Source organism: Octodon degus, unplaced genomic scaffold (assembly GCF_000260255.1).
Source record: "Octodon degus isolate 3935 unplaced genomic scaffold, OctDeg1.0 scaffold00020, whole genome shotgun sequence".
NCBI classification, from domain to species: Eukaryota; Metazoa; Chordata; class Mammalia; order Rodentia; family Octodontidae; genus Octodon; species Octodon degus.
The window spans coordinates 19,762,119-19,776,675 of record NW_004524596.1 but is presented as its reverse complement, the minus strand read 5'-3'; the positions used below and the strand labels follow the sequence as shown (position 1 = coordinate 19,776,675).

Below are 14,557 nucleotides of genomic sequence, written 5' to 3'. Positions count from 1 at the left end.
TGTAGATACTTTAGTGATAAATGAGCAACAGCCTAAGGATTGTATTTGTGGAGACAAGAAGATTCTGGGAGAAATGAGACAGGCTTCCTTTCACATGTCAGTGTTTTCTGAACCCTCCTAAGACGTACAGAGGATATGTGCAGTTCGTAATTTGTGGATTAACTTCACAATCAGTATACAGCAGTTCTTTCTCCAGGAGTTAGGATATTTGTTAATATTTCACAAATCCCATATTACTACAAGGTATTTTGGTGGAGTTTTTTTTCATCTAGATGCAAGAAACCAGGTTGTGTTTTAGGTGATGACAGAATTGTTAAAATAATTTCCAGTGAGCTAAAGGTCATAAAAGTTACAGTAAAATACCAGTTTCACTTCCTCTTGTACATCTTCCCAAATGTAAGACAAGACTGTTTTATAATACTTTAATAACTTGGGTAACAACTGTAGTTTTGGTGAATCTCAAAGGTGGATTTCTTAAATTATAAAGGATTTTGTGTGCTTGAAATCCTAAGAAAGAAAACAGAAAAAGTATGAATTCAAATTTAAAGACATGTTAAGTCATTTTAAAAATATATCCATTATAAAAATCTTAGGTACATACAAGTATATATTTAAATTTATTTTATTGGGGACTAAATGGGTATATACTGGAAGACACAGTACTTGAAGTTAAGTGTGAGAAGGCCGATGGGAAGTGAGAGCAAGGAAAACGTGTCAGAGATGTGCCGGTGTCGAGTTAGTGGAGGCCAGGGCTGTGCTGTGCGCTCCCTACACAGAGACGGTGGCTCACAGTTATGGTGACAGGCAAAACAGAATGCAAGGAGCCTGGCTCTGAGCTAATGAATCAAATGAGAGAGGAAGATAAAAAGGCCTTTTCTTTTTGATTTAGACACAAAGTGCCTCTTACTATTTTGCTAGGTGGGGTTATTGTAGTTCATGCCTAAGTTCTTTCTACAAACTGTAAGAACAAATACAACTTACAGGAATACAGTGCCTATTCCCTAACCAAAAAGGAGGATACTGGCAGGGTGGGAAACTACAAAATTTGATGGCTTCCATCAAAGGTTTTTAAAAATCAAATTATGGGAAAGATTTTTATGAAGCAGGGAATGCCTGTTAATTACTAATTCATTAGAACCATTAAAGCATTAAAAATACTGATGTCCACTGATGTACCATACTCTACTGAAGGGAAACTTGGGACCCTGTTCCAAAGTACTAAGAAATTATAAAGTCCTAAGGAAACAACTTCATCCTCAAAGGATTTAGGCCTCTATAAACACTAGAAACTTCTCTCATTCCTGAAAAAAATAACTAAGAAGGTTGATTATCTACCAAAAGAACTACAAAATTGAAGCAATGTTATAGTTACAAATATAGTATTGACAAATATGATCTAACTTATTTTCTCTAAACCATTTGAGTTTTATGACATGCTTTTCAAGCATTTCTCAAATATTTTTTTGAGCAACAGCAGCGGCTATTTCATATTCCTGGAATTTCCAAGTGCTTTATAATCAAAGGCAGGTTTTAGACTCCCAGAGCTGCTGAAAGGAGTGTCCTTGGACAGCTTGCCAGAAGGAAGGTGCCAGACTCCAGTGCCACCACCGTTACCCTGTGAGAACTGGTGCCTTAATTTCCTCATCTAGCAAATGGAGCTAAAACTGCCAGAGAAAACAATGGTATAAAGGTCACTTCCTGCAATTGTTCTACACATGCCAGGTATAGTATGTTTATCATGCCATCCCAGGCAGGGAAAGGAAGCTAGCATTTATTTAGATCCTTTTAAATACACAGTCACTGATATTAACACAAATTTAAGAGTGAAACTTAACAACTTCCATATAATCATGTCATTGCCCTGCCTTATTCCCTGGACACATCCATTCTATAAACCGGCTCTAGCGATACTTACATTTTCACTCACTGTAGTCACATGTGACGTAGCACTCCCTTTCCTGTTTGCAGGATATAAAAGACAATATTTACTACATGGTCATATCCAGTTCTGAAACATAGTATCACTTAGGGCACTCCATATCTCAGCTGGAAGATGTATATTTATCTTAGCGAGGTGGATAAAAATCAATGAACTGAATTTCTTAGATTTATACAGAGTATTCACAGAGAAAGCCATGCTTTCACATACACTAATATTACAGCTTGCCAGAAGCAAGGTGCCAGGTTCCAGCGCCACCACCGCTGTTACCCTGTGAGAACTTGTGACTTAATTTCCTCATCTAGCAAATGGAGCTAAAAAGTGCCAGTCCCTGGGATATTAAAGAGGTAGACCAGTAATGGAATATGCCACCAGAGAAAACAATGGTATAAAGGTCACTTCCTGCAGTTGTTCTACAAATTCCTGATATAGTACCTTTATCATGGTGTAATATTAGTGTATGTGAATACTTGTTCCTCTAAATGCCTCTATATTAGCTAATGCTAATATACTAACAATTTTTTGTGGAATACAAAAAGAAGACAGACTTTTAACATACTAACATTCAGTATTCCATTTTGTTATTTTATTTTTTTGACTGTTTCACCTTGTAGCTCAGGCTGGCCTTGAACTCATAGTGACTGATGTTCCTGCCTCAACACCTCAGCTTTCGGAGTGCTGGGACTACAGGTGTGTGCCACCACACCTGACAACTTTAAACATTTTAAAAATTTAATTATAATTTTAAAGTTCATTTTCATTTGTGGAAAGTTTCACATGGTAACTAGGATCCTAGCAGAAGGTGAACAGATTTCGAAGGCTACAGATTTAACACATGGGAGAAAGGGGTCAAAGAATAAAGATGCTCCTTTCCCAGTTAACTACCTAGTTTGAAGGATTACTGATGAAGGGAAATAGAAACTTTTACTGCTTACATAAGATGCTACCTTTCCTCTGCTGCAAACATTCCAGTAACTTAGCATGTTATACTATAAAAGTGGGGGCTCTCATAATTGCCTGGCATCTACAAGTGGGATGAGGTGAGGTGGTGTCCACAATCCAGGCTGCCCTGCTCTTCTGAATGCATCTCTTATGCTACTATTAGTCTTGATAACAGAGACTTCATCCTGGCTTTGTACTGGGATACAGGGACGCTGAGAGACCAGTGTTGAGCCAGGCATACAGGAACAGGGAGTCAAAGACAGTTGAGTCTTTGAAGGATTTAGATGACAAAGGATCTGAAGCCATGGCAGCTGGGGGTAGAGACTGTGCCCTTAGGTCTCCAGCTCGGTCTACCATATCTTGTACAGCAAGGACTGTCCTGCATCAGTGCCATACACTTGGACTTTGACAGCTCGTCCATATCTCATGCACCATCGACTCCCACATTTCCGTTATTTCCCCAAACTCCAGGTGCATATATTTGGTCATTTGTTGGTTATCCTACTTGGAAATCTAATGCGCTCACTATGAAAATTCTAAGCACTGCAGACCTCCTCTCCACCCACCCCTTCACTGTTCCCAAGCCTGCTCCCGAAATCTTCCACAATTTTGTAAGTGGAATTTCTAGTTTAGTATATCTCTCTTAGAACCTTGGTGCCACCACCCATGTCTTGCCTTTTTTTCACAGCACATATCCAGCAGATGAGCACACTGTTAAAACCATATCTAGAATCCTATCACTTGTCAACCTCTCCAATTTCAGCTACTGTTTTCTCTTGTCTCAGTTATTGCAGTAGTTTCCTAACTAGTCTGCTTGCTTTGCATCTCATCAGTTACTCTAATTAGAGCAGCCAGTGTGAGGTCTGAAGAATTAAGACACTGCCCATCCACTTAGAGCCTACCAGTGACTTCCCATTTAACTCAGAACCAAAACCGAACTCTGCAAAACTGCCTCGTAGGATCTGCGTATAATCTGGTCCCTGCAACTCTGCACCCATCTCTTTCTGTCCTGCAGTCTGTCCCAGTCACACTCTTATCCTTTTGCTCCTCAGACATTCTAGTCATCCTGGCCCTGAGCAACTTCTGTTTGTTGTCTCTCCTCTATATGAACACTTTTCTCACAAATCTCTGTGCAACTTGCTTATTTCCTTGAGGTCCTTCTCCATGAAGCCCTTTTCTACCACCTATTTAAAAACCATAATCTCAGGGTCAGGGAGATAGCTCAGCAGCATAAGTGCTTGCCTTGCATGCACAGGGTCCTGCATTCTATCCTCAGCAACAAAAAATAAATAAATAAATAAATAAATAAATAAATAAATAAATAAATATCTAAAAACCATAATCTCCACTGTAAAGCTCTATAATTTTTTTCTTACTTTACCACTCTTTCCCTCCCCCTCTCTTTGTCTTTGTTTTTCTTTCTTGGAGAGGGTCTCACTATGCTGCCCAGGCTGGCCTTCAACTTGAAATCCTCCTGCCTCAGCCTCCTGATTAGCTGGTCTCCACAGTACTTAACACAATCTGACATCTCTATCATATACATATTTATGTACTTGCTAACTTTCTTGACTAGACTAAGTTGTATAAAGCAGCATTTTGTGGGTTTTTTCTTTTTGCCTGTCATGTTCACTGCTTTACTTAGAATAGTGTTGAGCACAAAAGCATTATTCATTTAAAAGTAATGATTACAATTTTATCTGAACTTTTAAGTTTACATTAACACAATAAATGCAAGGTTTTTTAAAGCAAAACTATGGAAAGACCTACAAGGAAAGTTAGCAACCATGTTTCTTTTCTAGTTAATCATTGCTGACATGTAGGCCTGAGGTACAAGGTAGGATGTATTTTATGATGAACTGAATAACTTCCCAAAGGATTAAATCTGTATTAAAATCTGATGTGCTACTTTTGACTTCAAATGGACAATTATCAGAATATTAGTTGATATGATAAAAAGGGATGCATTTTAATAAATTATACTTACTGAAAGGAAGTTTCTTCTACAAAAGAAAAAGTACATATCATTATTGCAGGAATTAATATGATGTGACATATTCATAAAAAATGAATCTTGGCTTAATTTCTTTTAAATCTTCAACCCACTTGCTAACATCAGCACCTTCTAAATGAAGAGTTGGCAAATGTTTTCTATAAAAAGCCACACAATGAGTATTTTTGGTTTGTGGGCCCACAGACAAAAATCAAGGATACTCTATAAGTACTTACAGAACTAGAGAGAAAACAAATTTATACAACTTTATTTGATGAAATTCAAAATATAAGAATAATCAAACCATTATAACACAAGCCTAATTAGAAGAAAAATGCATTTTTAGAAGCTAACACTTCTTTTAATTGGGGTTCAATGCTGGTATTCCACCCCTCGCCCATCAAATAACAGCAAGTTCCATTTGTACAAACCATTCTTATCTTACAGACCATATAAAATCAGGTAGAAGACTGCATTGAGCCATAGGACATTGTTCAAACCCCTGTCCCAAACTAAAGTTGAAAAATAAGGTTCTCTTGGGTAGGTTTTCTACCAGATGAAAATGAGAGCAGTATTCTCAGTAAATTGTGAACATCTGATGAGTCAGCTCTTTAATTAAATGTTTTAAGAAAAATATTATTATTCATTAAAAAGCAAGTATCTTTGCAACTATAGAAAAGAATGACAAAAATTGTGGAGTACAATCTTCTTTGGCTGTACTCTCACTGAGGACCAGCAGGGGGACACAGTTAGAGTCCATTCATGAAATTAACATTAATACTGGCCTAGATGCAGCACTATACTCTGTACTAAGGACAGCAACCCTTGTAGAGGTTTCAGTGATGACAGATAGCTGGCTGTGGCCTGTGTGCCAGAGGTTTGTTACCACTTCCAGAGCAATACTATTAATTCACAGAAGTTATTCTTAATTATAAGGAATCTCCTTGACTCTATGTTCATGGAAACATTTTATGACATATAAGATCTATTTATTCCTATCATTAGAAACCCCTTTTAAATTTGTTTTTCTACTACTAAATTGTAAAATTAATACCCATTATAAAACAAAAGGTTTAAAATTTTTTGAGCTATAAACTTGATTGTTCCATTTAAAAATTCAACTGTATACATTATTGCTGGTGAAGTTAATGGTTCTGTGGCATTGAGCTTTCAAGATATTTAAAAACTGGAAATGAAAAACTGCACTAAAAGTATGAAACATTTTAAAATTTCAACATTTACATCAAATCTATTATATCATAAAATGGAGTTAGAAGTTATAAAGGGTCTAAACTTTAGAAACTAGAACCCTTTTTCAGAGCTATTTCTAATAAAATTATTTACTCATTTGTTTATACTGGGAAATGAATGCAGGGCATTTGCACTGAGCTCCATCTCAGCCCTTCTTAATTTTTAAAATTTAATTTAATTTTTAAAAATTTACTTTTGTGGTTTCTCTTCTTTTTAAATTAATTACATTTATTGGTAAAATTTGAGGATACATAATGACCGTATTCATCACAGGAATTTGTACCAGTACATGCCTTTAATCATACTTTTGATACACAGTCTTTCAAAAGCACTAGGATAACCAAGGTGATCTCCAACTTCCATCCTCCTGCCTTAGTTCCCTGGAGCACTGAAATCACAGACCTGCACTACCATGCCTGGCTTGTTTCTAGCTTTGATTGAACAATTCTATTCTACAATTGTGCTAAGTCTGACATTCAACATTCCACGCTTCACTAATAAAATACTTCACTGGTGGATTTCAATGAAGACTAGAAAGCAATATAAATCCAGATGTAAAATTCCTGGGCTGGAGACGTAGCCCAATGATAGAGCCCTGGCCCTTAGTGCAAGGACCTTGATTTGCTTCCAGTACCTCTAAGAAAGGAAAGAAGGGAAGGGACGGAGTAAGGGAGGGAAGGAGGGAAGGAGAAAGGGAATATGCAATCTCAAACTTTAAAAGGTCTTAGATATGTACTTATGCTGTAAATATCTGTATACACCGAATATCTGCCCGTTACATATTTTATGGTGTTGCTTGAAATTCTGCACCAAAGGCAGAAAAAAAAAAAAAAAGCTTTTTTGCCCTCTCTATGGCTACCTATCTACTTTATAACCTTCTTGTGTGTTATCTTGGACATTATCTATAGCAGAAAAATCAATGAAAAATATACTCCAGAATTTGTTCGAAGTTCTTAGGAGAAAACAATATCTCACCAGAAAACTACATCTATAGAAAATCATGTATAAGAGAAAGGTGGAATTCACTTACTTGAAAAGTAGCCTTTTCTCTGAGCATAGCACACACCGAGGCCACATGCACAAATGAGTAAGACCACAGCTACTACCGCAGCGATGATGCCACCGAGGCTGAGATCATCTGTAATGTGAGATGAATGGGGCATAAACTCACATCGAACGGAGGGACGGATGCTGCCATTAACTAGGAATGGCTCGGAAGTCTCCCCATTTTAGCTCGTGGATACTTTCGTGCTTGTGCAGCCTGTCCAACCAACTTAATTGCAAGACATGGTATAAAATGGGCTGAAAGTATTGACAGAACTAAGGTGAGCAAGAATCTTAAGATTTTAAAGTATTTGTGAGAGTCTTCTATTCTAAAAAATTTTGTGATTCAAAAAGAAAATGTATAGTATTCTTTTGTATTCATTGGAGGACGTACTAATTCACAGCATTAAATATCAGGTTGGAAGAAATCTTTGAAGTTAATGAGTTCAAGTATTGTGTCATGTTCTCTCCATCCCAAATTCTTCTACATTTCTTCAAATTCTACATTATTATCTGTGTCAATTTCATAAACACTTGGAATAGCCTCAAGGAAAGAATATAGCAGTGTTATTCTGTAAAACTAAATGTCAGAGCACTTTTCTTCTTGAATCTATATAGGTTGTGTGTGGAATATATATATATATATATAATATATATATATATTATATATATATATATATATATATATATATTCCCACTGAGTTTTAAATGAGTTTCAATTAATTAAACAAGCTTTTTACTGTTAAATCATTTCTCCTTTAATCTAATACAACTAGATATTTTTGCCCCAAGTGTGGAATGACTATCACTTATAAGATCTTTTTCCTAGACTGGTTCTATTGCTCAATAATTAGATTATTAATTTTCCAGGCTTAATATTTCTGCAAATTGAGAATGACATCCAAGATACTTTCTTTCAAGTCATTAATCAAATGAGCAATGCAACTTCACTGAGGAAAGAACCATGTACCAGAGTGGGAGGCACCTACACTCATGACGCAGCCCGTTAGCACGTTGAACGTGTGATTCATCTATGTATAATTTCCTCTAGACATTAGGGTTACATTTCTGCACTATGATCACAGAGATTTCATGAGCCATACTCTGTTTTCACTTATATATTTCTTATGATTTTATTAAAGGAGTATTGGGGCTGGGAAGATGGCTCAGTAGAATAAGCGCTTCCCTGGCAAGCACAAGGGCCTGAGTTCAATCCCTGGTTCCACCAAAAAGAAAAAAAAAAAAGAACCCACTTAAAGGAGCAATTCCTCAAAGGGTTTTCCCCTCCCCTGTGGTACTAGGGACTTGAACCCTTGGCCTTACTGAACCCCTAGCCTTGGGTTCTATGGATGCATATGTGTATGTTCTCGGGTACTTAAGGCTATGCATGTAGGCAAGCACTAAGCTACATTTGCAGCCCTTCTTGTAATTTTTTTTGTTAAGTGTCCTTATTTTAGGGCTGGCTAGATAGCTCAGTGGACTGAAGCGCCTGCTTAGGCAGAGTGCAGCGGCCGGGGGTCCAATCCCCAGTATGCTATGCTGCCCCCACTCCCGGGGTGCTCTGAGACTGCGATTGAGACTTGGTGTGGTGGCGCGTGCCTCTAATCACAGCTCTTGGGACACTGAACACAAGAGGATCACTATGAGTCCGATCTACCTAGTGAGACCCTGTAGACCTTGTGCTAAATATAGGAAAAACATTGGCCTTATTTTGAGCTAGGTTCTCCCTAAGCTGCCCAGGTTAACCTCAAACTTTGGGTCCTCCTGCCTCAGTCAAGAGTAGCTCAGACCACGGGCATATAGCACCATGGCTGGCCTAGGTTCCCAGTTTTGAAAGCAAGTATTAATCAACAATGATTAAATAACTAGGAAAAAGTATCAGTATTTTTCTGAACAGTATGTATAGACATTTTAAAGTGTATGTTTTAGGAAAAACATTTATTGTGTGTGTGTGTGTGTGTGTGTGTGTGTGTGTGTGTGTGTAATTGGGGATTGAGCCCAAGGAGCACTGCGCTGCATCCCTGGCCCATTTTTATTTTTTATTTTGAAAACATTTCTTTTAAGGTCCTCAGGTTAGACTTGAACTTGCAATGATTTTCCTGCCTCAGCATACTGAGTACATTGGATTACAATCATGTATCACAATACCCAGCTTTTTGGAAAAGACTTAAAAAAATATTGTTTAAGTAAGTGTGCTTATTATCAAAAGTTCTGGCCATGGGGGCCGGGGAGATGGCTCAGTGGAATAAGCGCTTCCCTGGCAAGCACAAGGGTCTGAGTTCAATCCCCAGTTCCACCAAAAAATAAATAAATGAATAAATAAATAAATAACATCAGAGTTCTTTTTTAAAAAAAAAATTTGGGGCCTTAAAATTCTTCCCTAATGCTAAGTGTGCTATTAATTTTCTCAGACACCTCTGAAATAATTAAGTAATTCATATTAAGTATTAAATAATTAAATATTAAGTAATATTAAGTGATTTTTGAAAAGGACAAGACCAATCTTTTGAAATGCTAATTTGACTAGTGTAAAAGTAAATTAATGCTGTTTTATATAATTCATACTGGCTTGGACACTGAAATTGAGAAGCCAATGGGATTTTGCTATTAAGCAAAAAAGAGCAGAGATATAAAAATTCCCAAAGTAATCATACTCTAAGATAAAACTAAATCAATAACTAAATGAAAACTCCTGAGAACCAAACTGTGTTTACTATTTTTTTCAAAGGGAACAAAAAATAGTAAAAACAAAAACCAAAAACCATTAGAAATAATACAGAATTTCACTAAACACAATTATAGGAATACACATACATTTTTTAAATGATAACTCCAAAGCAGTGTGCAGAGGGATATTTTTATTATGTTTTGATTTTTGCTCTTTGCTATGAGGAATAAGTTTATTCACTTCAGTGAAGGTCAATTTTGACACAGGAAGAGAAGCCCCAGATCATAACCTAAGCAATTATAAAACTATTGTGAGATCACAAGATCCTGATTAATACTTATTAATTTTTAAAATTTTTATTAGTACATGTCTGCAGTACATGATGATATTCATTGCAGGGAACTGGTACATGTACAGAACACATCTTAAGCTTTCTTCCCCTTTCCTTCCACCTACCCCTAAAGAAATTTTTTGTCTGCATTAGATTCACTTATTTGTAAATCCTTATCAAGTTAATTACCACAAATACAGATTACTGCCCAGATCAACAGGCCAAAAACATATAAGACAACTACCCTAAGTCAAGGTACACATTTAGATACTCTGGCCTTGCTTGATTATATCATTTAACTTTTTTTCCTCTATTTTTCCTATTGTCTTTCTTTTTTTTTTTTAATGTATTTGGTAGCAGGTCTCACTACAGAGCTGGAACTCGTAGTGATTCTCCTGTTTTCAGCCTCCCCAGTGCTGGGATTACTGGCAGGTGCCACAATGCCTGATGTCTGTGGCCCGCTCAGTGTGCCCGGGGGTGGGGCCAGCTCTAGCACATACAGCTTGTTTATATCTTAAGCTTCTCGTATGAGAGAAAGCATGTGATGTTAAGTCTGTGTGCTTCAGTTACCTTAGTTAACATTATGATCGCAAGGAAGTACGCCAATTTTCCAACAAAAGGCTTGAGTTTATTTTATTTCTTTATTTACTTTTTTGAGACAGAGTCTTGATATTCCAGACTGGCTTTGAACTCATTATGTTATTCAGGCTGGACTTGAAGTCACTGTGATCCTCCCCCTGCCCCCTGCCTCAACCTCCTGAGTGCTGGGATTACAGACGTGCATCACCACAGCCAGCTTCAAGTTTATCATTTATTCTGGCAGAGAAGTACTCCATTATGCATAAATACCCTATTTTCATTATCCATTCATCTGCTGATGGACATATAGGCTGTTGCCAAAATTTATCTATTATAAGTTGTGCTGCTATAAACATGGGGTATACATACAACAGTATGATACTGTGTCTTTAACTTTTTTAGAAAAATACCTAGAGTGGAGTAGCTGAGTCAAATAGGATTTCTGCTGTTTTGGGGGGGAAACATCCACACTGATTTCCATAGTGGTTGTACAGTCCACATTCCCACCAACCATGAAGATGGCCTCCCCGCTCCTGACAGCCTGCAGGATTTGTTACTGGTGGATTTTTTGTTGGTCATCATTCTTTGTGGAGATTTTTAAATTTGCATTTCTTGAATGGCCAGTGATGTTGAACATTTTTTCATGTATTCATTGGCCATTTGTATTTCTTCTTCTAAGTTATGTCTATTCATTTCAGATGCCTTTTTATTGGGTCTTTAAATTTGGGGGTCTTCTCTAGTGTTAAGAACTCAAAGAAATAACAATTGAAAGGTATAACACAGTTAAATGGAAAGTGAAAACTTAAGGATTAAACACCAAAGAGAGAGAGAGCAAGGAGAAAAGTTAGGAAATATGGCGGGAGCAAAACCATACATTTATATAAACAAGATGATTAAGGTAGTGGCCCTAAGAATCTCCATCAGGTTTTTGAAAATAGCAGTTAATAGGCAGAATTCTCACCCTGACTAATTCTATATGCTTTAATATCTGGGAACTAAGCAACTACACTGAGGACAGCAATGTGTAATACTAAAACCATGCTTGAAATACCTGTCATTTTGGTCTCCTAAATGCATACTGCTTCTAATGTCATATCAAGTATTGCTATAGTCTCTTTAAAGTAAGTGTTGGTAAAAAAAAGAAAAGGTAATAAAAGAAAACAAGAGACAAATAAAAAAATTTGAGGGTCTAAATTTTTTTTAACTTTTCCTGTATTTTATATATTCGTGTTTGTCTGAGGACTAGCTGGCAAGGTTTTTCCCCTTTTGCTGTGCAAAAGCTTTTTAATTTGATGTGATTGCATTTGCTGACTCTTAGTATTTTTTGTGCAACTGAGGTTCTGTCCAGAAAGTCTTTGCCTATGCTTATGCCTTCAAGAGTTGTACTTATTTTGGTCAGGCATTCTGGTGCACAATTTTAATCCCAGCAGTTGGGAGGCAGAGGCAGGAAGATTGCTGTAATTTCGAGGAAGACTGGGCTACCAAGTGAGCTCAAGGCCAGCCAGAACTGCACAGCAAATCCCTGTCTCAAAAAAGGTTAAAACAAGAAAGAGCTTTACCTCTTTTGTCTTCTAGCATATTAAGTGTCTCTGTTTTAATATCTACAGCTCAGAGAAATACTTTTTGGTGGTTTAATTAACTGCTTATCTTTGAGTATGAATGTCAGCAGGTTTGGTGGACAATGTCAAGGCCATGTATGCCTGAATTTTTTAAAGATAAGATCAGAAGCTCAAACATGCTCATAGAAATTAGAGTATTTTTAAAATATAATGTTAATATAGAAATAGATATTGCATATTTGTGCGCCTGTATCTGTACTCTAAATGCAGTGAAAAGAGGGACTTCTGACCTCGCTCATCTAAGGACAAGCTCCCAGATCAAAAGCTCCCAGATCAAAGAGTGTCCTCCACATTCTGTTTCAGGGTACACTGGCACTCACCCCTCAGGTGGCATTTCCAGCACCACTCTTTCAATACATAACTATACTCACAACACATGGCTCCTACTGAAAGGATTAATTAAATCAAATTTTTAAAAATAGATTTTTGAAAAGCAATAATATACTTTGAAATGCTCATAACTTAGAAAAGCTTCTTAAAACACTGACTTTTAAAATATTTATTCATTTATTATTATTTTATTTACTTATTTATTGTGCAGTACCAGAGATTGAACTCTGGACCTTGTGCTTGCTAAGCAGGCACTTAAGCCACTGAGCTATCTCCTCAGCCCAAAACACTGACTTTTATTGGATTCTATGAAGCTTATTTTGGGAAATAAATATAATACATGGCAGCTATGTTTTATAGCAACTTAGCTCAATGACTATTGCACATGTCTTTTTAGAAAGTCCACTGCAGGATAAGTATAGGCTAGAATTTTAGAATACTGAAAAAGCTGTCAGCAACAATCTGATAACGATAACTGTGATAGCTAACAGGTACATAGTGCTCCCAAATTTAATAGTGCCATCATAATACTTCCAAATATTGAATATTTTAATCTTCACAGCAACTCTCTGAGGAAGGCACATCATATGGGGTGACTGTGACATAGAAGCTGCACAGCTTGCCTGAGAGGATGTAGCTAATAAACAGCAGAGGTGTAGAGAAAATGTGCACTCAGACTGGCGGGCCCTCAGCGTTGTACACACTCTAAGTCCGTCAATTTTGCCTGAAAGTTACTCAGGAGAGCACCCCGTAAACACACTAATTAGAAAAATGTAAAAATGTGTTCAATAATGCTAAATATCCTTGGGTAATTAGAAAATGGGTTAAAAGCATAAAGGCTGCTTCTTTGCTCTACCGAGTTAATTTTAAATATCCTCTTCAACTTCTACTTCAAATTACTCAAAATCTTTCCTCCATTACTTCCTCCAAGGAGTTGCACAGCTTAATTGAAAACCATTTGTTGTCCCAGTATTTCATGCTTACCTACTTGCATTCGTTTCTGGGGGCATCTGCGATATCCAACAGAGTTACGGGCTTCACAGGAGTATTCTCCACTGTCCACCTTGGACACAGTGTTGAATTTCTATTTGAAAAAAGGAAACATAAAAACATTTTTAAACAGTGAACCTCTAGGGTAGATAGCTCAGTGGTCTAAAGCACCTGCTTAGGTAAGCTTGTACAGGCGCAGGGGACAGAGTGCTGCTACAGCCCCACCCTAAAGGCTGCAGAAAAACAAAACAAAACAAAAAACAACAAAGAATCTCTAGGAAAGCTGTTAAAACAACCAGGTTCCTTGTAGTTTATCAATTAGGTGACTTTTGCTTTTTCACAACTCAGCACTTTACATGTTTATTGTGAATTTAAAAATCTACTCTGATTTTAACTGAAAAGGAGCTGGACCTCCTGTTTCATTTGACAGAAAAGATGTAAATATGGGAAGGATGCTGTTCTTCCATCCTCATCCTACCCAAGAAATACTATAATCAGAAAACCCAGGAACAGTGTTTAAGGGTTACCCCATCTGGGACCGCCACATAGTCTTGGTACTGCTAATTCCCAGGGAGGCCCATCTATACATGAGGCCTCCTGCTGAAATGATTCACATCTTCGCCAAGTCACAAATGAGCTCACGGCAGCAGCAAGTAACACTTTCTTTACAGTGCCAGACTTGCCACCAGGAGTATCTTAGGGACTGGGAGATCTTCACTGGTATCAGCTGTAGGATTATAAATTGTATCAGTGCTAAATTTTTGAAAATTCTGAAAAGATAAAGCCTAGCCTTTCCCCTTCTATGCCCCACCAAAGCAGATTAAGGGCAAGACTCTGATATAATAGAATTCATAACTGGTACCACTAGTTTGAT

At 37.2% G+C, this 14,557-nt stretch overlaps 1 protein-coding gene across 1 annotated transcript in view; it reads right to left on the bottom strand.

Moving 5' to 3' along the window:
- Positions 1-257: 257 nt before the first annotated feature.
- The window catches only part of Jam2 (junctional adhesion molecule 2), a 66,627-nt gene continuing 52,327 nt past the window's right edge, over positions 258-14,557 (bottom strand). The window contains exons 6-10 of the mRNA XM_023711268.1: positions 13,678-13,777; positions 7,153-7,260; positions 4,866-4,881; positions 1,916-1,958; positions 258-507 (exon numbers count right to left, since the gene is read on the bottom strand). Of these exons, the coding sequence (XP_023567036.1) occupies positions 475-507; positions 1,916-1,958; positions 4,866-4,881; positions 7,153-7,260; positions 13,678-13,777 (300 nt within the window). The 3' untranslated portion in view covers positions 258-474. The remainder of the gene's footprint in view (positions 508-1,915; positions 1,959-4,865; positions 4,882-7,152; positions 7,261-13,677; positions 13,778-14,557) is intronic.